Source organism: Liolophura sinensis, chromosome 9, assembly GCF_032854445.1.
Source record: "Liolophura sinensis isolate JHLJ2023 chromosome 9, CUHK_Ljap_v2, whole genome shotgun sequence".
NCBI classification, from domain to species: domain Eukaryota; kingdom Metazoa; phylum Mollusca; class Polyplacophora; order Chitonida; family Chitonidae; genus Liolophura; species Liolophura sinensis.
In genome coordinates, this window is record NC_088303.1 from 34,739,360 (window position 1) to 34,764,620 (window position 25,261).

Here is a 25,261-nt window from a genome sequence, read left to right on the forward strand (position 1 = left end):
AGACGGCGGCCGACAAGAAGTAAAATTCTGACATAAAGGTATTACAGCAAAACACAAGGTGCCTGCTCAGTTGGAGACTATACAGTTGCCCTGGTGACGTCCGCCATATTTTTATACACCTCGTGCGCGAAATTCAGAGCTGTCATTTCTTTGGAGAAATCCCTCGTAGCGTTCTGTTTCTGTGAACAAGGATTTAGTGAATATGTCTGAGACAGAGGACACCCATGAAGAGGGGGGAGGAGAAGAAGAAATGGAAAACGATGACCAGCTTGGAGAAGAAGAGAGCGTAGAAGAAGAAGAGGTATAGCGTTTGTATGACTGTGTCACGGTCAACTGTTCTGATAGACTTGCATTTGTAAATACTATCGCTAGCAACAATAAGTTATGGCAGTCCAACGTCAAAATAACTACGAAAAGCGAGCTCTCTACTTTTAGTTGCAAATCGCACCGTTTTACTCAGGAGCTGTCAAGGACATAATGTTGCCACGGACACTGACATTATTTAAACTTTGTTGTTTACATAGTTTTATGCGTCTTGACTTTTTTTGTTGACATTTTTTAAAACCCTGCAGACTATAACTAACAATAATATCTACCTGCAACATACGATAAGGAATTTTTAAGGCTTTTATTAATCAGCAAGAATATATAACTGATATAAACATGCATTGTGAGTACGTACTCGATCTGCACAGGCTATACATTTACTGCCGCTAACATACACATATGTGATGCCTGTCAGCTTGACTAGCTCTAGTCTGAGTGCCTTGCATTAAAAAAGTATTAAGAGTGGAATTGGGTTTTAGATCTTTGACAGAAACTTAGGTCTTAGTGAATTTACCAGGCAAATGTAACTACAGATATTAATAATGTAAGCATTCTTATATTGAATTAAAGCACATATGATAGGGTCTGCAAGTTAGCTCAAAATATTCTGAAAATGTAACCAACCTCTTTAGTCTTAGCATAACTTCGAAATGCAGTTTACTGGGACTAAAAGCAGTCAAACCCATAGGTGGAACATTAGCCTAACAGTTCAAGGCATAACACTTGGACAAACATATCTATGTATATTGCCCAACCAGTTAAAACTGTTCTGTTCTTTGAGAACATTTCAGTCTATAGGCAGTTATAGGCAAAAATGTTTCAAAAGTTTACAGATGAATTCCATAAAAGACTAACACAGGCAGACCCCCTGGAAAAATAATGCAGACACAGTGAATTTGTCAAGCTGGCTTCCCCAGTCTCAGGCCTCACATGAGAAGGTCTGTCAGAAGGCAAACCAATCATTTTTGACTGAACATCTTTCTCGTACATGTATAACTTTTATCGTCTTCGCTTGTTGGTGATGCCTTAAAAAATGGGGCTCAACACCTACATTTAGATCAAAGTCTGATGTAAACCCCTTGATGGGATTGTTATTTTACATAACTTTTGTTACACATGTATTGATTATTTCTTGCAGAAAATTCCAGATAATCCTCTGACAGAAGAAGTTATTGGAGAGTCCATTTCATTGCTATGTAAAACTGGTGATGGTCTTGCTCATGCCTATGTTAAGCTGGATGTTAGTGGGAGGTAAGGCATTAGATTAGACAACTAACAATACATGTCTTTATATTGTAAGCTATGTTTCGTCTTTCATACAATTCTAATAGAAATATATATATATATACATTTATTGGAAATGTTTCAAAATGCTGTGTTATTTTGAGCAGGTATGGCAGAACATACCGATCAAATGAGGATTAATTAAATGATTTTATTTATTTATTTATTTGATTGGTGTTTTACGCTGTACTCAAGAATATTTCACTTATACGACGGCGGCCAGCATTATGGTGGGTGGAAACCGAGCAGAGCCCGAGGGAAACCCACGACCATCTGCAGGTTGCTGGAAGACCTTCCCACTTATGGCTGGAGAGGAAGCCAGCATGAGCTGGACTTGAACTCACAGCGACTGCATTGGTGAGAGACTCCTGGGTCATTACGCTGTGCTAGCGCGCTAACCAGCTGAGCTCAATAAAATGATGCTGTTGTATTATTGAAATATTAACCATAAATTACACTGAAATGAGACCAATTTAGGAGATACCTAACCAATCAGAAAAGTTGAAGAGGTTGCAAAGTTCTAAATATGTATTTATTCCTTTTTAGTAATTAACTCCACTGTGTATGTAAATAATCTTGTGTTTCCAGGGAGCTAACGGATATCTCTCTGCTTAAAATGTTCATTCATCTTCGCTACGTGGACGTCTCGCGCAATAACCTGAGGGACCTTTCTCCATTGAACACCCTGTCTCATCTGCTGACACTAAAGGCTGATTACACTAAAGGCTGATTCCAATTCCCTCACCTCTGTCAAACTGGAAGGGATGCAGTTCTTACAGCTGGCCAGTTTTAACAGCAATAACATTAAAAGTGTAGAGGGTATTTCAGAGAGTAACTTACCGCTACTGGAACACTTGAGTTTAAACTGTAAGTATTAACTTATTAATCTGAACAGCACGTGCTCTTGAGAATCATCTCATCAAGAAATCGCTGCTATGGCTCGATCTCAGTGGATAGATGGATGGATTATCAGTATATTAGGGAACTGGTTATGCTCACGTGAGTTGGCATTATTTTTTGGCCTGAATCTAAAACTGATTTCTACAAATTCACTTTGAAGCCAGTCGATATCTAATACCACAGTGCAGTTGTTTTGGAGATTTTAATGGATACATGTATAAACATATAGTATCAATTCTGTGTGCATAACTTTTGAAACAATGTATATTCAGGCGGGTTGGAAGCAATTTGACTATTCCAGCACAAAAAACGAGGGTCCAGGGCCCGACTGGCGGCCCCGGAAGCTTTGGAATGCTAGACAGCTGGAGATGCCCTGAAATTGTTTTATGAGGTTTTATTTTTCACATAGATCCATTGTAGTTTTATGTGCTTAACAGTCTACCAGTGTACAGTGCACTTGTGTGTGTGTATGAGCTTTCATTTTGTTGGTCGTCACTTTGGTTCTACTTTACTTTTGATTTATTTATTTATTTTTTTTGTTCTATTTCTTTTTTACTTTTTTTTTTTAGCTTTTTTTTTATGAAATGGTCGTACTGGCCGTAATGCTTCCATTGCCACTGATATTTCATTGTAAAACAAACATAGGGGAGGGTAGGGGTGGGTGGGGGAAAGGAAGCAGTTATTTGATAAAACTTGCTGTATTAGCTGGCTCTGTTGAAAGGTCTGGCTGGCTTGACGAAGCTTGTCTTTTCACAATTATATTATTAATGTCTGCGGGAATTTATGTAGTTCTATATTTGTTTATCAGAGATGATTTCGTGCATACGTAAGTTTCTAGAACACTGTATTTAACCTAATGTTTAGCATTTTTCAAGGGACATATTTTTATTGGTTGATCCTGATTCATTCTCCCCCACCTATAGGGCAGCTTAAGAGAGACTTAACGCGAAGTTTGATTAATTTATTTACAGAAAACTTAAAGTTTGGACATCAGAAGTATCAGGTTAAAGCCTTGATGTGCTGCTGAAAGTACCTTTTTACATACCAAACTTTTGGGAGAAATACGCTGTTAAAGAAAAAAGAAAAAAAAAGATTTAAGCTATATCAATTTTTTTAAATAATTAAATTTTAAGTTTGAATAATTAACACATTAAGATTTGTTCAGAAGCCATACAGTTTATCATAGATCTCAGACTGTAGCTATAGAACGTGGGTTCTAATTGTATGAGGCCTGTCTCTCAGGAAAACATGTAAAAACATTATTTTAACGAAAGTTATTAATGATAAAGGTTTAAACCTTTCTCTGTATAACAGTTTGAAATTTAAAACTAGATTTCTTTGCTGAGAAGAATCTGTGTGTTGGAGAATTTGTGTAGAATATCCAGTTTGAAAAGTATTCAAAAGAAGCATGTTGCTATGCAGTTAGACATTTCATAAAGCTTTATGGCTTGGAGAAGGAGTATAATTTTGTGTCCTGCCATTATTCGAAATTGGCACACGTATGCATTGTGGACTTATCCCTATTACTCTGTCCAAAAACCTGTGTAACTTTAATTTAAATTATGCCAAATTTGCTTTTTGTCTGAGACATATGTAATAGGTGAAATTGAGGAAATTCCTTCACTTCTGTATTCCTAGCAAAGCAACAAGAACACAGTTGTTTCAGAGAATTTAGTTTGTCTTTGTGGTCTGTGGCTTTGAAAAATATTTTTGTTTTAGAGAAAAAATTTGGCCCTCAGTTTATTTCAAAACACAAATATCCCCCAAAAAACTATTCCATGGCTTCTGCAGTGCTCTCTGAATTTGATGAAAGAGACATAGTTTACATATTTGCTTTCCTCGAAGTGTTTACGGGTAAACAGTCGGTCAATTTGGCGTCAACTTGACAAGCTTTTAGCACAGACATCAGACGATGAGTTACAGTTTTTGTTAATGTCTTAGCTTTACCCCAGTAGCTGAAGCTGAGCAAAAGGGCAGTGTTTAAGCCGTAAAAGAATAGGCCTGTTAGCAGCCAACATACAACAAAGGAACATACTTCAAGCTAGGGAGGCTGAGTTACAGTTTTGTGTATGTGCATACATGGAGAAAATATTTAAATTAAAAAATTATTCAATAATCTCACATCCAGAAAGACATCATAAACATTGAATGAAATACCACAGCATAAAGAGTTGTATCCACTCATATACCTAAACATATTGAGAATATCAGATTGGTGAACGACCAGTTAGTAAGTCATTTTGTATTTATGAATTCAATGATATCACTTGATGTATATGTATAGGTAAGATGACAGAATAAAACAATAATAATTAAAACTTTGAGCTGTTTTATATCATGGAAATACTTGAGGACAAGAATGAAACCTGTCTTTTTCTTCCTGTTATTTTTTTTATAGGAAATTTCCCCTTGAAGATTCTCAGAATATATCATAGCCATTAAAGAATTTATTCTAACATACAACATCTGAATTTTTGCAAAATAATACCCTCTTTAATTGAGAAAGTTTTTAGGACAAATCTCTGCAAATGTATTGGGAAAGAAGATTTGAACAGTTTTTAGGATAAGAATTTAGTTTCTGGTCCCTTCAGGGTTTGAGTCATAAGACTGACCCCGAAATTAAATTTTTTTCAGAATTGTACTTCTTCAAGAACTTTGCCCTTTGTATAGCCCTAACTTTTTCATTTGAACCTATATACTAAAGCTTATTGTTGTGATTAATTAGTATTTGTTTTTTTCAATTTTGATTTCTAATAGTTAGCTGTTGTAATATAATGCTTGACTACTGAGTGGAAATTTCCAATGAAAAATCCCCATTATCAGGTATACAAGTAATTTTTTTTTTCTTTTTAAACTGTCATCCGGTAGATAACACATTCTGAATGACACTGTTTGCTGGGTTTAAAACTGTGAACTGTTTATCTTCAAATTCTGCATTGATATAGTTTGACCAATAACCTAGCTTTTCTGGTTGCTATAGTGACATGCTGAGGGACCTATATAATGTGGGTTTATCTTGAATGAGTTAAGCCCAATTGTGCAGAGGTGACAAACATATGTAGGCCAGTCTAAATCTGAATAAGCCATAGCTTAAAATGCGAAAGGTTGGTCAGTCATTTTGAAAAAGGTTTTAAAAGGTGTATCGTTAAAATGCAGATATATAAATGACAGATTAGCTCTTCTCTGTAGTGACCTACAGTATGCATATACACATACCTGCAGATCTCCCTAAATGTAGTTCTAAACCTTTAAATGTTTTAACTGCCAACTTTTTACTGTAATTAATCAAATGTTGCTACGCTTTATACCCTTATATACATAATTTCTTGCTTCATGTTGAAAGGTAACTTTGAATGTTTGTAGATAATGGATGATTTTTGCATTATTGATCAAGTTTGAAAAAAAAACTGAATTTTTGAACTCCAGGAATGCACAAAAAGCTAAAACATTGTTCCTGAAGCAGGTCTATACTAGGTATACTAGGTAAACAGCATGCAAACATGTGAGAAGTGTAAAAAAATGTTAATAATATAAAGTAATTTGCATAATGGTTTAAAAGAATGTTTGAACCATAGATGATGTAAACCTGTCTTTTAAAATAAACACTAGAACACTCACACTGCAAAGTATTTTTTTTATGATAGCTTTTGTAATCAAAGGATGTAACCAGGGATGAGAATTTTCAGCTGATCAGCTGATTTCAGGCTGAAATCAGGATCATGATAATTAAATTATTTTTGACCATAATGGCCAAAACCAGTTGTTTTACTAATGAAGCTAAGCTGGTAGAAGAAACTTCAACTGATTTTGATGTATATGGTTTTCTCCCCTGCATAACATGTAGGATTTAGGATTAATCATACTTGAGAGAGGATATGGGAATCAATTCTGGAGTGACTGTAGTGTCCGTACATGTGCTAACTGTGTCCCATAGATTTACAAACCGATTTTTTTAAATATGTACTTTGGGGTGCTCACTCTTAGTGCTGGTCATTACTTTGTGTCATTGTTACTGTTATTTATTTATTTATTTATTTGATTGGTGTTTTACGCCGTACTCAAGAATATTTCACTTATACGACGGCGGCCAGCATTATGGTGGGTGGAAACCGGGCACAGCCCGGGGGAAACCCACGACCATCCGCAGGTTGCTGGCAGACCTTCCCACGTACGGCCGGAGAGGAAGCCAGCATGAACTGGACTTGAACTCACAGCGACCGCATTGGTGAGAGACTCCTGGGTCATTACGCTGCGCTAGCGCGCTAACCGACTGAGCCACGGAGGCCCCCTTGTTACTGTTAAGTAAATAAAAAAATATGATACATATAAATGTGAAATATATGTTTGCATATTTGTACGACTGCAAATTTGTGGTAATGTTGATGTTTTTTTCTCTTTTTTCTTTTTATCAAGTCAATGAAATTTCCCAAACAACTGGTATGGATGCCTCAAAGTTACCCAGGCTTCACACGCTGGAGATGCGAGGAAACAAGCTTGAGACCACTAGTGGAATTTGCCTGCCAAACTTGAGAAATCTCTTTCTGGTATGGAATCTGTTTTCACTAGATATATACATGTACCTATATATATGTATTTCTTTATTCAGATCATATGCGGAAATGAATTGTGATGATCAAGACAAAAGCTTTGGGGAAAATACCATGATTCCACAGTGTAAGAATTTTATGATGTAAGAGTGGTGAATGTACTCCCCTGGTTTCTTACCTGTGTTGTTGAACTAAAGGAACTGCAGGTTTAATGCAGAGGTATGAGCAGTCATCGTGAATTAATCAAGATCTGACATGGCAGTCTGGTAACGTACCTTTAGAGTGGATTACCTAATCTGCATGTGTTCGCCAGTTTTCAGTGTTTACCTGTCTGGCTCCGATTGTACATTTAGAGCGTCCACTTCGGGAGCAGTAGATACAGGGTCAGTCCAGGGTCATTCCTGGGTCGAGTCACACCTAAGACTTTAAAAGAGGAAGTTGTTACTTCCTAGCTTGGCATTCAGCATGAAAGGGATAATGCAATAACTGGTTGACCCGTATCAGTATAATGGCTCGGGCGGTGCGGCTTGCCTTCGGTAAGTCGTCTCAGTGAAGCAGCACTAGATAAAAGTGCAGTGGAAATTCGTCCTGCAACAAGGAGGCACATTGCATACACTCTAAGGACGCCTTTGTCGTCATATGACTGAAAAATTGTTAAGCACAACATTAAACCCCAAGCACTCACTCACTCACTCACTTAGTGTGTAGCTTTTTTGTGGGATTATTATACAGTATATTGTTGTATTTTCTACATTTCTTTTTGAACCCAGAAGAGTGTACATTACTCATAAAATAATTCTATGGTCTAAGTGAGTTCACAATTAATGCTGATTGTTCAAAAATATTCAGGTGTCATGTTAAGTGTAGACTAAAGAAATTTCATGTGGGCATTCCATTAATGGACTCGCTTCATCTGTTGTGTCATGATACAGATAGAGTGATGATTGATGCAATATTTATAGTCTTTGATAATTATTAACGAAGACAGGTTTTGTGGTCTGGCACCAATGCAGTTCAAGTCCAGCTCATGCAGGACTTGGATGTAGAAGTGGAAGGTGACAGCAACCCCCCGAGCCTCACAGTATAATGCTTGCTGCCATCATATTTATTAAAGTGAAATATTCTTTCATAAGTTGTAATACTTCAATCAAAGAAATAAATAAGTGTGTGTTGGTTGTACTGCCTACAGGGAGCTAACACAATCAAGAATCTGGATGGTTTAGAGAGGTTGAAAAGTCTGACCACTCTACACATGAGGGATAACCAGCTTGAGAGTTTGAAGGGCTTCTCAGAGAACCTAAAACAACTTCAGTATGTCAACTTCAGGTACGTCTAAATCCTTCAGTCAGTCAATCAGTAAGTTATCTCTTTAGAAACGAAAGACATCATTAATACCGTTAAGTGAAACTAGAATTGCTGTGGATCTGTTTGGAATGGGTGGATATCTTTTCTGGATTTGGTTTGGATGCCTTTCTCTATTAGCTTATATCAGAATTTTTGTTATGGGAATGTACTGGGGTCATGATTTCTTTCTAATATTTCTCGGATACTTTTCCCAGCGTTATGAGAGGAAGTTTTAAAAAGTGTTTTGTGAAAGTGGGTCTTGAATGGTGATGTGATTGCCTAGGAAGGTTTCGAAAACTTGATTTACAAAGTTTTGTGAAAGTGGATGGGATATGGATGTTAACACAAAAAATTTTCGTTTTAATAATATGAAGAGAGAATTAAGTGATTTCTGAATCAAGATGAGGGGGACCATTCCTGTCAGGTTATGCGTTTTTGCTGTAAACATAACTATTGTACTAATCAGTGAATGTGGAAATGACACCAGTACTGTCTTTTGTTAAACTTAAGGTTCAGTAAACTCATTGAAATGCTCCTAATTCATTGAAAAATGGTTTATTTTCTGTGTTGAAATTTTGTTTTTATTTCTAAATTTGAAATCTTTGAAATCCTGTTCACAGGGGAAACAATGTGGCCAGCATCAAAGAAGTGGGACATTTGAAAGTGTTACCTATGTTGAGAGCTCTTGTGTTAGCTGGTAAGTTCAGATTCAATAGAAAATTTATGCTGTGTTTGTATTCATGTGATTGAAATTGCATCTGATCAGTTACAATCTAAACTATGCAATGTGGCTTCACAGTCTTTATGTAAATGCCAGTATGGTTTACTTTTAGTTGTCTAAATCAAACATTGAATGGAAGGAACCCATTAAAGTCAGGAATGTTTGAAGACTCAGTATTATATGACCCTAAAATTTTTATCTTATTGTTTAAAATCTGTTACTTAGTGTGCTAGAGTAATGTGGATAGGCTTATACACAATTGCTTTGTTCTACCTTTCTTCTTTGTCCAAATCTGGGAAGGTCTGTCAGCAACCTGCAAATGGTTGTCTGTTTCCCCAGGATTCTGCCTGGTTTCCTCCCACCATAATGCTGTCATATAAGTGAAATATTCTTGAGTATGGTGTAAAACACCAATCAACTAAATAAATATATTTTTTTCCGTGTTGCAAAGAAGTTCAACTTTGTTTTCCAAACCCCGAGACATTCTAAAATTATTGCTAACCAGCCAAGAAAAAACAAGCAAATGTGTTAAATGCTTTAAGGTGAACTGCCAAATTTTTTAATATGAAACTGATAGTTATCAGAGTAAATACATAGTGATGATTGTGCTACATTTTTTGTTATTCTCCATATACCAGAAACAAAATGAGCTAAGCTACAAAAGTCTGTAATTTACTCAAAAGTCATGGTTTGTTTCCCTTGGATTTTCATAACGTTCTGAAAACAAAGAGAGATAAGCAATACACATCCTCCATACAGGTATAGAGATTTACAGTACTTTAAAATATTCTCAAAGAAACTTCCACAATTATTGAGTAACAGAAAAGTGTTGAGAAGAATTTTGAGACATTTGACAGGGTTGCGGCTGACCTTTAATGTTTCTCATTCACAGTTAGTGTGATTAACTCAATCAGCCAGTCGTTAAGTCTGTTGTCTCTTGTCCTGACTCTGTAGAGAATCCCATTGCTGAGGAGGATGATTATAGACTGGAAGTGCTGATTGCTCTCAGAAAGATTGAGAGGTTAGACAAGGATGAGTATACAGATGAGGAAAGGACAGAGGCAGAGGAGATCCACGAACAGCGGAAACTCGAGGAGACAAACGAGGTGAGCAGCCAATAAGTTTCTGACTCTGGTTCAGTCTTTTTTCAGATGTTTGGGTAGGTTGCTGATTTGGAGTGCAGTACTCTGAGGACAGCTAATTTCATATGCCAAAGAATGATGCACACGGGCAACATTTTCACTGTGGCATATTTGTCCATGCTAGACCACGTGTATCTTAATTCTTTAAACATTTGTCTTATTAAAAGACATGATTATATGTACAATTTGTCAGGACAACAGCAAACTACATATTGTTCTCAGTATCTGTGTCTAAGTAGAGAATACTTTCTAGTTGTAAAACATAGTTGTATCAAATTAGATTGAAATTTCTTGATGTGATGATTTGTTAGGCCTGATGGTTAAGTTACCTAGCCAGTTAATATGTACACGTACATGTATGTCCAAAATGACTATTTAGGTGTTATACTAACATGTAACATGTTAACATGTACTGTCATGGTGTATGTTGATTGTAGTCAGTTGAGAAAATGCTGAACTCAGCTTTCAGTGTTGATGGAGTGACTGAGAACAGTCACACTAAAGGGAAATAACTTTATATGAGGATAAATCTGATGAGTTGACTTACATGTTTCATCAACAAGTTAAGATAGACAGTGAGGTATGATATATCTTTGAATTACTGCTTTGATTTATGATCTCTCTCATCTCCAAAGCATGGTATTGATTTTGTCAGCTGTAAGTGCATAAGAAATAGCAAAAAAATATAGTACCAGTATTGATTTATTTAAAAAAAAGAAAAGAGAATGAGCAACCAAGAATTAATTTATTCATTGAAGTGTGAATAAAAACTTAATGTGAGTGCCAATTTGTTATGTAATTCTGTGTTCTCTATACAGTTGATGCTTTCCACAGATATAACTTCTGGAATTCTCCACCAAACTTTATTTTGTGTTTCTTTGTTCTTCTATCTAGTCTTACGTTAGAAGGTTTTTAAAGTAGTAGTACATAAAGAAATAATTTGTTTTTGATGATTTTTGGATATTGGGCTACTTATAAAGGCAAAGTTCCCCAAAACAAGCATACTTGTAGTGAATAAATATCCGTATTTAAATGCTGTTGAAGATGGGACTATTTATTCCAATAAAAGATGAGCGTTTTGCTTGATTAAAGGGGGACTACTCTGTCTAGCATAAATGGTATTACATAAGCCCAGACATTTATAAGTTCATCTATATAGGCATATTGGACCACATTTAAAATAAGTATTGTATAATTTTAATGAAAATCCTCAATGACCGAATGAAAATATATATGAAGTATATAGGAAGTTTTATAGGGATTTGCTTTTTTATTTCTAATGTGGATATTTAAGTTTTTTTGCATTTGCTTAAAAGTCATTGTACAAGTACATGTAGGTTTCTGTAGGTATGACATGATATGTCGTCAGGATATACACCCTTAAAGCGCTAACTTTTGTTTCCAGCAGGAACAAGAGAAAGAGGATGTAAATGAGGTAGACCATTTTAAATACTTAATTATTATGAGCCGGAGCTGGTTCATGTTAATGCATGTTTCTTTGATTGTGTGTAAGTGGCGCTCGGCTGTCAGAGACATGCTGGTTGTACGTCTGTATATCCCCTATTTCTCTTTCTTATACATGTATGTAAAATGTATGCATGAGACAACACTTCTGTTGTATTCTACTTCTTTTCTCTATACTGCATGTGCACAGTCTGTCACTATATTCATGTCCTATGTACATATGGCTAGATTTGTATAAAAGTGGTGAAAGACTTTAGAAACACCTAACACTACTCCAGGCTGATATTTGGAATCCAATTACAACATTAGGAAATGTCTAAATTTTAAAGAATCATCAAAACCTTTCATAATTATTCAGTGTCTTTAGCTTTAAGTAAGGAAATTTTTAGTGTACCTTGATGTTCCCCTCTCTAACCTTGTAACTTAAAACCAAAAAATATTTAATGCTCAAAAATTTACCAAATCTTGTCTACTTGTATGTTTGTCCTAAGGATGGATGCCCCCAGGATATAATATCTTGAAACAGTAAGGATTTTACACAAGGCAACAGTATGCTTGTCACTTTCTAATAAAGAAAGATGTCAAGTTTGAATATGTTTAACCAGATCTTGTGCCCATTGATGTCTCCAGAAGACTCATATGTATTTAAGACTGAACTCATATATATTCAACACTGAGGCCACCCCTAGACATCTAGCAGAAAAATCCTACTTTCAGAGACAGTGTTGTTTATAAATTGCTGACCTTGAATAGTTTGGCATTTGAATGTGTTGTAAGATGATTATTCCAGTACAGCTTCAACAAAAGGCAGCTGTCTTTTGGACTCTTCAACCCTATAATTTTAGGACTGTTTTTATTAGCAGTTAAGAATTCGCGGTGTTGTCGTTTGTAGGCAAATTACCCAAGAAGATTTTTAGTGACAATCAAGTTTGATACTCTTGTGCTTGTACCCAATCTGAAACAGAAGTTTCATACTCTGATACTCTCCGCTCTCTTGCTTGCTTTACATCACTGCCACCACTAGCAGGTTTGGTACAGAAATCTAGTAATTCTTGATATATATATATATATGTATTATTATTATTTTTTTTTGCAAAGAAAAAAAATGTTTTCACATTTCCTGTGTGATGTTCCTTGGTCTATACACACAGTTTGAGATGTGACATTATAACCATTCATTGATGTCCTTTTGCAACTCAACATCGATTTGTGACGTTTTAAAATAAATGGGATGATAACCGGTATATAGATTTATTTGATTTGATTGGTGATTTACACCTTACTCAGGAATATTTCACTTCTACGACGGTGACCAGCATTATGGTGGGAGGAAATCCATTGTAAAGAATATAGAAGCTCATTTATCATCTTATGAATTATGTCTTGGGGTGGGTTTGAGTGTTAAATATTGCAAACATTAGTATTTTGCTGGTAGTTTGTCTAAACACAAAAAATAATGCGATGTTGAAAGATGTGCATGTAGCTGTATTGTACCATAGCATTGTGACGTCGTTGCACTGGGATGTGGCTTTGTTGTCATGATGAAAACGGCATATTGCCTTTGACTTGCACCAGGATGATGCAGTCAGTCAAAGGGCATAATATCTCTCACTTTTCACAGATGTATGCAAAGACATTAATTCTCTTGAAATTAAGCATATAACTGTGTGGGTTTCTGTTCAAAATCAAATTAATACTGACAGCTATATCACTGTCGAGAGAAAGAGACAGAATGGTTATTGTGGACCACCAGTATCAGGTAGTTTTGCCACATTGCATAAATCTTTATCGTGTATTATTTGTACAGTCTGAGACTGCCCAGGATGAGAGCGCTCCAGAACAGTAGTTACCTCCCTTTCTGTGGGAGTGTATACAGCCATTGGTAAGCCAGAAAAGAATTACTGTTTACTCCTTCTCACCATGCACACCGTATGCTGATCAGTGTCTAACGTTCACCTACTGTGATCAGCTGCCAAGACTAATCATAGCACCTGTGATTAACTGACTAATCACAACAGATGTACATCCAGTTTCTGTAGTAGATGCACATGCTTATGTTGTAAGAATTAACATACAGTATTTCATTTAGTTGTTCACCATGATTATTGTAACTTTCTGAACTATTTTATTTTATCTATTAAACAAAAAAGTAACTTCATGGAAGAATTGAGAATTTATTTTTCGCTGATTGCTTTAGAATTTTTCATTCACTTAATACCGCTGTTATGTGATGATGTAAACAATTTTCAGTGGATTGTTTCATAAGATTTTGCTGCCTCCTAAAGTGTTTTAAAAGGCTTAAGTTGATGCTTTAATTATACTTTTCCCTCTTTATAACAAACTTCATTACAACATGCACTTCTATATAGCATGGCCGCTTTTGTGCCCCCCTCCCCCCAAATTTTTCACAGTTGTTGATAACCGTGATGATGTGAACACACTTTCACAAGTTTCAGTGAAGATCGAAACCTTCAGATGTTTAAAATTCTTCTTAACGTAGAAGATTGATTATCATGTAATTGTTAAATAATATTGTACTAATGTGGCTAACAAGTAACATTTAACATCACACTCTGTTCCCATGCTATATATGTCCCGGGCTATCAATAGCTGACAAGATTCATACAACATGAGGGGCCTCAGTGGCTCAGTTGGTTAGCGCGCTAGCGCAGCGTAATGACACAGGAGCCTCTCACCAATGCAGTTGCTGTGAGTTTAAGTCCATCTCATCCTGGTTTCCTCTCCTGCTGTAAGTGGGAAGGTCTGCCAGCAGCCTGTGGATGGTCGTGGGTTTCCCCCCAGCTCTGCCCGGTTTCCTCCCACGATAATGCTGGCTGTCGTCGTATAAGTGAAATATTCTTGAGTACGGCATAAAACACCAATCAAATAAATAAATAAATAAATAAATAAATAAATCATACAACGTGATGCCTCATGGTAGGCAGATTTGTCCCCCAGCAGTTGTGTTTTCCCCCAACAGCCATATTGTCATGAGGGAAAGGCTCGCGAGTTTCTCATCACATGTGACTTCATTTTACATGATTAAATTCAAACTGGATAGTCTTCATTGCTGCACTGTGTACTCATGTGGTGTTGGTTGTGATGAGGACCAAGGGGAGATAATCTGTAAGTTTCATGTGCACAAAATTACCTCCCTTGGTCTCTTCAATGCTTTAGTATGCATATGGTTAAACCAGTTTTAAGATGATGGTTTGGACGCATTTATATCGAGATAAACTGATCATAAAAACATCGCCAAAAACATTCCATCTGACTGTAGCCAGATAAGTTTTATGGATCATATGACTTTGCGACAGTCATTAAAACCAATTAGCATTCATATCACGTATGTTCTGTTTACACACAGATGGCAATAGCCGAGCTAGTTGATGATTAGTCATATTCGAAGCAGATTTACATGTTGAATTTTTTGTTGCTTGTTTTGTACCTTATGGCTACTGTGCTTTCAACCATTTGTTATTTAGAAGATGCTAAAAAGATAACTAAAAACAAGCAAATTTTTTGGAATTCTTAATTTAATAGATTTTTAAGAGAAGAATTTTAAAAATATGTTAGAAATTAAAACCTGTATTAAATATCTGAAAATGTGATCATGCAAGATGCTGATATATGTAACAAACATGCTTATGGGTTACATTGCTATATGTATCAGATTGCTAGAACAAGCTTAAGGAGATTGCATGTTTAAATCCAGCAGGTAGCAAAGAGTCAGCAGCACCTTGATATGATCAGATTTAGGAAGCACTTGTTGGGCTGAAGAAGCATCTTACAAGCTGTGCCGGAATTTGTCCGATTGTAATTTTGAATGACATTGTTTAAGTGAAATATGGTCAAAAACATACAGTGACCTATAATCTCCTGGAATTTGTCAGCAGAATGCTGATCAACGTCGCATGCAGTTCATAAACATGCATATGATTTACTACAGATCACACAGAATTTCAGGTGAATAGCACAGCAAGGTGATTACCTGGTGAAACGTTCATGAAACTACACGTTACACTTTTATACTTGACTGTGTTAATCAGTACAAGTTCATATTTCATAACAGTCTTGTTTCATTTGATGTTTATACTTTATGGGCTGTGTTGTTTTTAACAGAAGAAGAAGAAAGGAGGCATTGGAGAAGAAGAGTGACACATCAACCAACAGAATATAAAGAGTACCAAACTTCATGGACCAATCATCATTTCACAGCAGCAATTCAATGGCCTAGATTCCTTGACCAGATGTGACCAGTACAATTGTTTACATGCTTGCAAGAATGAACAATGCGGTTTGGGTGGATGTTTAGGAAGTAATTTTGTGCTACCATTAAAGAAAAGGTTTGATTAGGTTCATTGTGAAACAGGAGCTGACTGTGAAAAAAGTGAAACAGTACACAAATGTTTTGAATGGATAGACTATTTTACATACTAAAGCCTGTGAAGTTCTCATGAACAAGAACTGTTTCTGTGAGTACCCTTTGGACAAATAACAGTGGTACTGTTGCTTCCAGTCATTTGGTATTGGAAGAAAAAGTTTGTGTTCACTGACTGCTTCTTGATGAAACCTATTCGCTAGAGTATTGTGTATGAGCATCTTGACTTTGCATCTTCATCACCTGACAGTGTATTTTTTACTCATCATGAACAGTTACTTCTGACAAGTTCTGTGAGGAAATATGTGTCCTGTAAAATATGATGGTTAAATTAGTTACCAGGAAGTTAAATAGAGTGAATTAGTCCTTAATATAACTGAAAATTCTGTGATATATTTTGTTGTGTACATATATTGACAATTTTTATTGATTATGTGGACTTAATCATTCTTCAGTAAAGACATTTTATGACAGCTGAATGTGTCTTGGATTGCTTTGTTTTTCATAATACTTACTCACAAGAATAACCAGGTTCGGTTTGAAACAGTTTTAAACAGTGGCAAAGAAACTTTTGACATTTCCACAAATAATGTCAAACTAACCTAAAGCTACTTCTGAATTTAAGCTGCTTTTATGGGGCAGCACTCCTAACCACAAAGCATACAAGTTGTGGGTTCATTCCCAGCTTTGGATAGGACAGTTGGTGGAGGCCTTGGTGACAATAGGAGGTTAACACTGCTCATGTGTCAGATGTCTTCCACCAATATGGCATGTTAGTCTGTACACAACGCATGGGGAAAGTTTGCCAGTAGCTTTATAGTTTTACTGTGGTTCCAGTTGGAAAAAACATAAATATTACATAAAGTTCTAATGAAAGATTCCGAAAAGTTAGTTGTAAATGTGGTTGTCAATATTGTTTTTTGATTTTTCTTCAAAGACTTTTCCCTAAAGAGAAAAAGACACATAAAAATAATTTTTGTATGGTGGGTATTTGACACCATCTCTTGGTATATATTGTCTTTGCATAATAATGTTGTAAATGAGCATGTAACACATGCTTAATAAATATATTTGCACTTGGAATTGGTCTTTTCAACTAACGAATGTGTTCTACCTGGATTTTGATCATATTTATGTTTGTAATATATTCATAAATATCACATTTCGGATTAAATGCATGTATTTGGATATAAACAACGAATTTACATTCAATTTATTAGACATGCCTCACAGGCTTGTTTAGAGCATTAATATGGAGAGATAATATATACTTAGAGGTGATCCCAAATGCCCACTGTACGAAAATAGTTTCAAATACCCTTATCTGCTGACAGAAAAATTGAAAAAAATATTAAAGACCATATTTGATTTTGGCATCATTTTTATGTTTTCTTTTCCTTTAAAAGCAGTCGTATTTATGGATGTCAGAGGGATCTGACGAATGAAAGTGAAAGTTACTCCAACAGTGAAAATAGGTAATGTTAATCTCTATGGTGTAAAAAATAATTTAGTTTTAAGTGACTCTCCTGCATAAGTTGATCTCTGCCTGGTTTCCTCCCAGCATGTGATCCAAAGCTTGAGGCCCTGTTGTATGGTTGTATAAATCGCTTGTCTGATCACTGCTGTAGACGACGGACCCTTGGCCAATGAGATTGCATCTTGTCATCCAACTCTCACTGCTATGGCTGCAGTTGCAAGTCAGGAGGTTTGCCAGATAGCTGGTGAAAGGAGGTGGTTTCCTTCGGCCGTTAACCTACCATAGTAAATGTGCAATATTATTTAGCCCAGCGTAAACTTCAAATCAAGTACGTTTTGTGACAGATAGTCTGTTTGTAACCTGCCCGGAAGATCGGGTTTTATTGTGGTTCTCTGGTGGTTTCCTCCATGTGTACTCTTCTAAACGTGACCCCACTGGGATGTGTGACAAGCAGGTAGGCCTACTGTGTACCATGAAACCACAATTGTAAACCTTGGCAGTCATTTCTACATGTACACGATAAATGAATCATAAACCGGTATTCACTGCTTACAAAAAAAACCAAAGGTTTTGGTGTTTAAATAATGCTGTACGGGTAATGAAGAGTTTTTCACTTGTACGATTTTAGAAATGGAGAAGACCTGTCACATTTGACAAATTTCTGACACACATTCTCATAAGTGACCTTCACAGATTTGTATGCCACATGTGCTGATGAAAGAAACATAATATCCAACAGTTATAAGATCTCACACTTTTATGCCAGCGGCTGGGCGGTAATATAATGTACATGCCGTGAAATTGCATTTGTTAGTATAGTTTTTCTCTTATTTGCGTATATTGGACACTGTTATTGTAATTATGGATATATGCCCTTCTGACCCAGCCAAAAGCGACTTTAAAATTAAAGGAAACACATGCCTTTTTTTTTTCAGTGCGATTCTGTCCTATGTCTTTCTTAGTGAAACTGTGTTTGAATAATTAATTGTAAATGTATAGGCACCAGTTATATTTTGTTTGCCTTCAGAATTCTTACACTGATAAGGAGTTATAAATTCACATCGTATTAATATGAAAGCTTTGCTTATGTGACATTATGCATGGCTTGCAAGTCAAAAGAGATGTCTATAGAGACTCTTGGTCTTTTATGCATATTAATAGAAGTGGCGATAAATGAAAAAGAAAAAAATACAGCAATGTACACAGAAAGCAGTTCTGGAAACATTTTGATATGGTTTTCACACAATTTTAATTGCTTTGATTTCTTTTCATTCTATGTCAACAAAGAATGGGTTTAATCAGTGATGCATGGTAATGGCTGGAATCTTGCATATTTTTGTATTGATACAAAGGCACGACTGGTTTATGTGCTATTTGGAGCTGTTAAGTTATATTTTAGCACTTTTACACCATTTTACAGGCTGTTAACTGTGTTGACAATAACGCGTCAGTCAAGGAGACACTTTGCTCCGCCCTCTTTATTGATATCTGAAGTAGTGCCGTGTAGTTTTTAGTGTACATGGAGGGAGTGTTAATGTGCTGATATCCCCAACGCTGTGGTAACCGTCTATAGAACACTTAAGGTGATACTTATACCCTGGACAGTGTCAGTAAATTACAAGCCATTGTCTTATAGCTGACCCAGAAACGTGTGAAACAGGCCAGTCTGTCGTCCCGCAGCGATAGTCCCGCAAAATTCAACTAGGCCTTCTGTTAGAAGTTTATTATATCTCGTACTATACCTTGACAAAACATCACACGACATGGACGGCGGTGGGTTAGACGAAGGTATTTATTTTATAATTTTATGAGTTTTCAATATGTAAAGGTTGTATTGTGTGACACTTCCATTTGTCTTTTTTTTGTCACTACATACATTACGAACGGGGAATCTTAATGATGGATATTGGGTTACGTCGTCTGAAGTCCTCAAGAAAATAGGTCAGAGAAAACTTGGAATTTTAGAAATGGTTTACCAGTTTCAGAATTTACAAACCAACCCTCCCAGTAGCACCAGCTAAACTAAATAATGTATATTGCACAGCGATGATGGTAATTTATTTATTCTCAGATATTAAAGCTGATTTATTCATCTGTCATGAAGTTACACTGTGCACATTCCTTTCATCGCTCCATCAATATTATTTTCAAAAATCGTATTTTAGATGTACATAAAACTATCAAGAAATCTGGATAATGCCAGAGGGAAATATTCCTTCATAGTTTGTCGATCTAAATGTTATTTAGTGAAAACTTTGATTTCTCTGTTCTGTTTGTATGTTAACTATGTTTCCCTTCTGTCCTACACCGACTATATATATACTAGTGAACTGTAGAAGAATACGAATCTAAGACTTGCGTTATGCGTTATCATGAATAACCCCCTGACTGATGATAAATAGTGAGCCGTGTTTAGCTGTCTGACAGGTCATCATACATGCTCCATGTACAAGTAGCATTACCATTTTTTTCGGGAAGATTTCTAAACAACATTACAAAAAGGAAAAAAAAAGCATATGAATAGATAAATGGATAAATAAATGAATATTCATCCACCCACGTGTCATCCATGTCCAGCTACATCGATATATTCTTCCATCGGCCCCTGCACCGATACGTCTGTCCATCCTCTCATTTCTCAATCCATACACAGGCGATGTTTCAGCTTTAGACGCAACATACCAGATTCTAATCAGAAAAGCGTCAGAAGCCAGGGCTAGTGCGTACTGTCCATACAGCCACTTCCGGGTGGGGGCAGCCGTGCTTTGCGGCAAGGATCAAGCCATATACAGCGGTAAGTCCCCCCATCAGAGTAGTTAACTTGGCCAGTCAACATAGGTAGCGAACCCATGTATGCGTTCACAAAAGAGTACACTTGCGGCTTCTAGGAAGTACCTGGGACAAGAAAGGTCTTGAGTTGAGATCTGAATATGTAGTCCAGTAAAGCTTTTTATCGCATCCTTCTCATGTACAAGATTTGATACATGCATGTATTTTAGTTTCCAAATTTTCGACAAAATCATTCTCGACAATTTCAGTCTATCATCTATTTGGTTTAACTTGGACTTCAAATATACAATTAATATCACACCATCAAAATTTTCACAACAAACCCCGGCCTCTATATTTGTACCAAAATCTTAATGCCCTAGTAATGTAACAATCCCTAGAATCAGTCTTCGAGCAGTCCAAAACTTCAGTCTTCTTTACTGTAAAACGGCTGAATCTGGATGCTCTAAATCGGCTTAAATTATATTCCCACAATATGGATTCAACGCTCAAAATTGTGTCGATTTGTTTAATATATGTGCATTACAAGTTTAGACATTACAAGACATTTAGACATTAAAGCCCGAAATCGCTTTGTGAAACGGACTCCTGCTCTGTTCTGCATGGTGTTAAATGTGCTTAGTATTACAGGCGCTCCTATATGTAGGGGGACGTAGCCCATCTGATATGATGTAGGCCAACGTTGTCTATATACGAGTAAAACGCTGATCCATAAGAGATGCTTAACACGCCAGCGTGGCGCAATGACACAGGAGCTTCCTCTCAGGCCGTACGTGGGAAGGCCTGCCAGTAATTAACCTGCTGATTGTCTTGGGTTCCCCCCGCGCTTTGCCCGGTTTCCTCCCACCATATTGCTGGCCACCGTCGTATAAGTGAAATATTCGTGAGTACGGCGTAAACACCAACCAAATAAATAAACACAAACACTATCAAAAATTCTATGTCTTGGAATGTTGTGGGAACAGCTATTGTGTTAATGTATGCCGATGGGTTCGAACTTTCCAATGCTCCGTGGAAATTAAATGTGCTGGTCACAAATGCTTAAAATAGGAAACAGCCAACATGGGCTAATGTTAGGAAGGTTTAAAACTGAGGCAAATTATTGGCCAAAAATAAAACATCAGCTGAGACATGACGTTCTACATACGACTCTCTAGTATACATTAATCTTTTTATCAAAAACTGATTTTGACTTGATCGTGTATTAATTCACGTGGATTAAATCAATGTATTTGACGATAAGCTTTTGTAATGAATTGCTTCTAGGAGCAAACGTAGAGAACGCGTCGTATGGACTGACGGTATGCGCCGAAAGGGTGACCATACAGAAGGCCGTGTCGGATGGACACAGACAGTTCCGAGCTATGGCCGTGGCCTGGTGAGTGGGATCTTAAGTAGAACCTGTAGGCCTACCCAATCCTTAAATTGGAGGCAATATAACGCATAGTGATTTATGTACTGATTTGATCTGAAAGCCCTACTAAAGAATTTTTCACTTATATGATGGCCAGGCTGGAGGGTGCAGGAACCCGTATTGCCTTAAGCCAGGCGAAGGTCGACTTGCAATTCTAACACTGCAAAGTCGACTTACGCGTAAAGTCGGGCGTGAACTGGGAGCAACTGGGTTTTTGGAGATTGAAAGCAACATGGAGCATCCAATCGTGTGCTGGTTTCAGTCGATCTATGCACGCTTAGCAGTTGCTCGGAGTTGAACATGTTCTGCTGTCCTGCAGTACTCGACATAAGTACGCTTATGCGAAAAGTTTAACAGCACTTTGCCATGATGAGGAACTGTGACCAACTGGGCTCAAGCACGAAGAGACCTTTTCATATACATATAATATATTTATATAATGTATCAAATTATTATGTATTTATGCCTGGAGTTTTACATCGTATATACTTAACAATTTTTCAGTTATATGACGACGAGATGTCATTGGTTTGTACCGGTATCAAATATAATTTCATGATTTATTAACTCGCATTGTCGCATTGTCGCCTGCTTTAAACAAGACGAATTAGATACCGATATCTCATTGACAGTGACGTCAAAGAGTTCACGGGACCATGCGGTGCATGCAGGCAAGTTTTAGCTGAGGTAAGAACCATTCAGATAAAAATCCTTTGCTGGCTGTCAGACTGATTGGTTGACTTGACTGATTTTGTTCAGGATATGTCACTGGTTGGCTGACTGCCCAGGGTAGGTCACTTGATGGTTTATTGCTGGGCCGAACAACTAATTTTAGTTATTTATATATTCATTTTATTTATTTCTTCGATTGGTCTTTTACACCATACTCATGAACGTTTCACTTTTACGATGACCGTCAGCATTGCGTTGAGAGGAAACCGGGCAGAGCGCTGACGAAACCCACGACCAACCTAAGATTGTTGTTAGACCTTCCCACGTACCACCATTAAGTAATTGGTGCTCTGATACTGAGCCAACAAGGGGTGAGCCAACTGCGTGGTGCACAACAAGGATTGGAGTGCTTGTTTTATTTGTGTCTGTATTTGATCGGTATTTAAGGCCATGCTCAAGATTTATGGATGGAAAGTGACAGCTATGGGTAAACAAAGTTGCTGATGAACTTTCCTACGTGTGGCGAATACAGATATAGGTCACATATTGGTGGAAGACAAATGGCCTTCAGGCAACGTTTGACAGGGTGAACAGCCACATGTCAACCAGTGAACGTCACCAGTTATTTTCACTAGTTATTTTCATCAGTTATTATCCCCAGTTATTGTCGACCAGTTATTGTCACCAGTTATTACAACCAGATACTGCCTTCCAGTTATTGTAACCAGTTATTACAACCAGTTACTATCAACCAGTTATTATCACCTGTTATTGTCGACCAGTTATTGTCACCAGTTATTGTCAACCAGTCATTGTCACCAGTTATTGTCAACCAGTTGTAGTCACCAGTTACTAGTATTGCATAACTAGATTATAACTCTGTTGTTAACACACGCCAGTTACAACGGATGAATCTTTCACTTATCTTAAGTATTTCTGAATATGTATTCATTTATGTTTCAGTTCGGACTGAATTGGTTCATATACTTGGTAAAGCCAGACCTCACCTGGAAGCGGGTTAAAGTCTCAGAGTTACTCCCCTTGGCTTTTAGCCCAGAATCGTTACAGAAGGAACGCGTACTAACCAACTCAAACAGTCCACAATAAGCAAAATAAATGATTCTCTGCAAAGGTCTTCGACAGCTAGTCTTTGATAATGTATAAATCAAATACAATTTTTTGTATGAATGTTTCATTAGATAAAACAGTTACAATTGCAAATGTCAATATCCAGGTATTGTCTTTTATCTGACGAACCTCCTCTCACCGTGGGTTAGCACGTCTGTTGGTACGAGATCTGTGCATTGCAGTAGGCAAAAACATTGTAAGCAATTAACATGGACCCCACTCCCCCGACCCAAAAAAAGGCGTCCACCGTTGACATTTTTCGCTGTAGAGCAAAAAGTTATACCCCGAAGGATCGTCCATTGTCTGTCTATCGTTTTAACAATACCGAAATCAGAGCGCCATCGACATGTTTTGTGATATACCAATGTTAGTTTGCAAATGGCAACCGTTACCATGATTTCATCAGGTGCGGTTATTGTATTTTCTCGTAAGGATGCCGCCTGTTTCACTCCGTTTGGATTAGACTAAATATGACAGAATGTTCCCGTAGTGCCGAATAGACTCAGCATGCAATCGGAAAATGGTTGGACTTTTGGCGCGTGACTAATTAAAACTGCTGGATAAGTGGTTACCCTCTGCCATCCCCCCTCCCTCAACCCTTTCCAAGGGACCCATCGAACCCCAACCAAACAATCAGTAACCTTTATCCACTGGCTGCCCTGGCGATTTAGTAGTCAGACAGGGAGAAAGAAACATGTCTGATATTTGTCAATCTGACGGACTGTGCATTTTATGAATTCTGTGGAGAAAAACAATGGCTTACCACAGTCTTATAGATGGGTTTCTTCTGGCGTGTAAGTTTATTTATTCATTTAATTTTGTTGACAACGATAGCGGGAGTTTTGAATATTTGGGCCCGGTGAGGCAACTTGATTTATGCAGAGTATTAGGGCTCAGGCGATAACCTGTACACTGACCCAGTGGCTGCTCCTATGAATTTCCAAGATGGAATTTGGTAGCATTGATCTTACTTGTGGTGTTCATTTATTTGCGTTTGCAAACATCGTCCTCATATGTTAGTCCCGAATATTTTTCGATTGATTTATTTATTGCTGGCTTCCTCTCCGGTCGTATGTGGGAAGGTTTGCCAGAAACCTGCGGATGGTTGTGTGTTTCTTCCGGGCTCTGCTCGGTTTCCTCCCACCATAATGCTGGCCGCCATCGTATAAATGAACTGTTTTTGAGTACGGCGTAAAACACCAATGAAATAAATAAATTTATTTGATCGGTGTTACTATGCTGGCTTCCTCTCTGGTCGTAAACTCGCCACGATATGGCTGAAATAATGTCGATGTGGCGTTAAGCCATCATCATTCATTCTGGTCGTAAATGACAGTGTCTGCAACAACCTGCTCTGCTCGGTTTCCTCCCACCATTATGTTGGTCACCGTCGTATAAATGAAATATTCTTGAGTAGGGCGTAGAACACCATTAAATAAATAAACAAATAGTTATTACTATTGTTTTCCTTTTCTTTAACCTTCTCAGCCGGTGAGGGATAGCCCTTACTCGGCCTCAGCTGGCAAAAACCCTATGGTTTCCTGTTTTACACCGCATAAACTTAACAACTAATAATTTGTGCGCACACGGTGGTCAAGTTTATGCATTCAGGAAACTGCATGACTTAGGGTCCTGGTGGAGCTGGTGGTGGAGAGAAGTCGAAGGCGCAT

The 25,261-nt window shown here is 37.2% G+C and overlaps 2 protein-coding genes across 2 annotated transcripts; both read left to right on the forward strand.

Annotated features, from left to right (window-relative positions):
* Window positions 1-113: 113 nt before the first annotated feature.
* Window positions 114-17,465, forward strand: LOC135475416 (leucine-rich repeat-containing protein 23-like). Its single transcript, XM_064755304.1, is given in 11 exon segments — window positions 114-301; window positions 1,466-1,578; window positions 2,200-2,329; window positions 2,331-2,478; window positions 6,925-7,055; window positions 8,248-8,384; window positions 9,023-9,099; window positions 10,078-10,229; window positions 11,671-11,700; window positions 13,537-13,611; window positions 15,852-17,465. Coding segments are annotated over 10 exon segments (1,056 nt in total). The 5' UTR covers window positions 114-202; the 3' UTR covers window positions 13,576-13,611; window positions 15,852-17,465.
* Window positions 17,466-19,350: 1,885 nt separating this feature from the next.
* On the forward strand, window positions 19,351-23,597 carry LOC135475810 (cytidine deaminase-like). The gene is made up of 5 exons (XM_064755750.1): window positions 19,351-19,375; window positions 20,241-20,381; window positions 21,644-21,755; window positions 22,424-22,478; window positions 23,427-23,597. The coding sequence occupies exons 1-5, from the start codon at window positions 19,351-19,353 to the stop codon at window positions 23,568-23,570; spliced, it is 477 nt and encodes a 158-aa protein (XP_064611820.1). The 3' UTR covers window positions 23,571-23,597.
* Window positions 23,598-25,261: the final 1,664 nt, after the last annotated feature.

Excerpts from the sequence above, each read along its gene's own strand:
- LOC135475810 (XM_064755750.1), top strand. The coding sequence starts at position 19,351 with ATGGACGGCGGTGGGTTAGACGAAG. Across the intron at positions 20,382-21,643 it reads GGATCAAGCCATATACAGCG|GAGCAAACGTAGAGAACGCG; the intron begins GTAAGTCCCCCC and ends AATTGCTTCTAG. Across the intron at positions 21,756-22,423 it reads CGAGCTATGGCCGTGGCCTG|TGACGTCAAAGAGTTCACGG; the intron begins GTGAGTGGGATC and ends TCTCATTGACAG.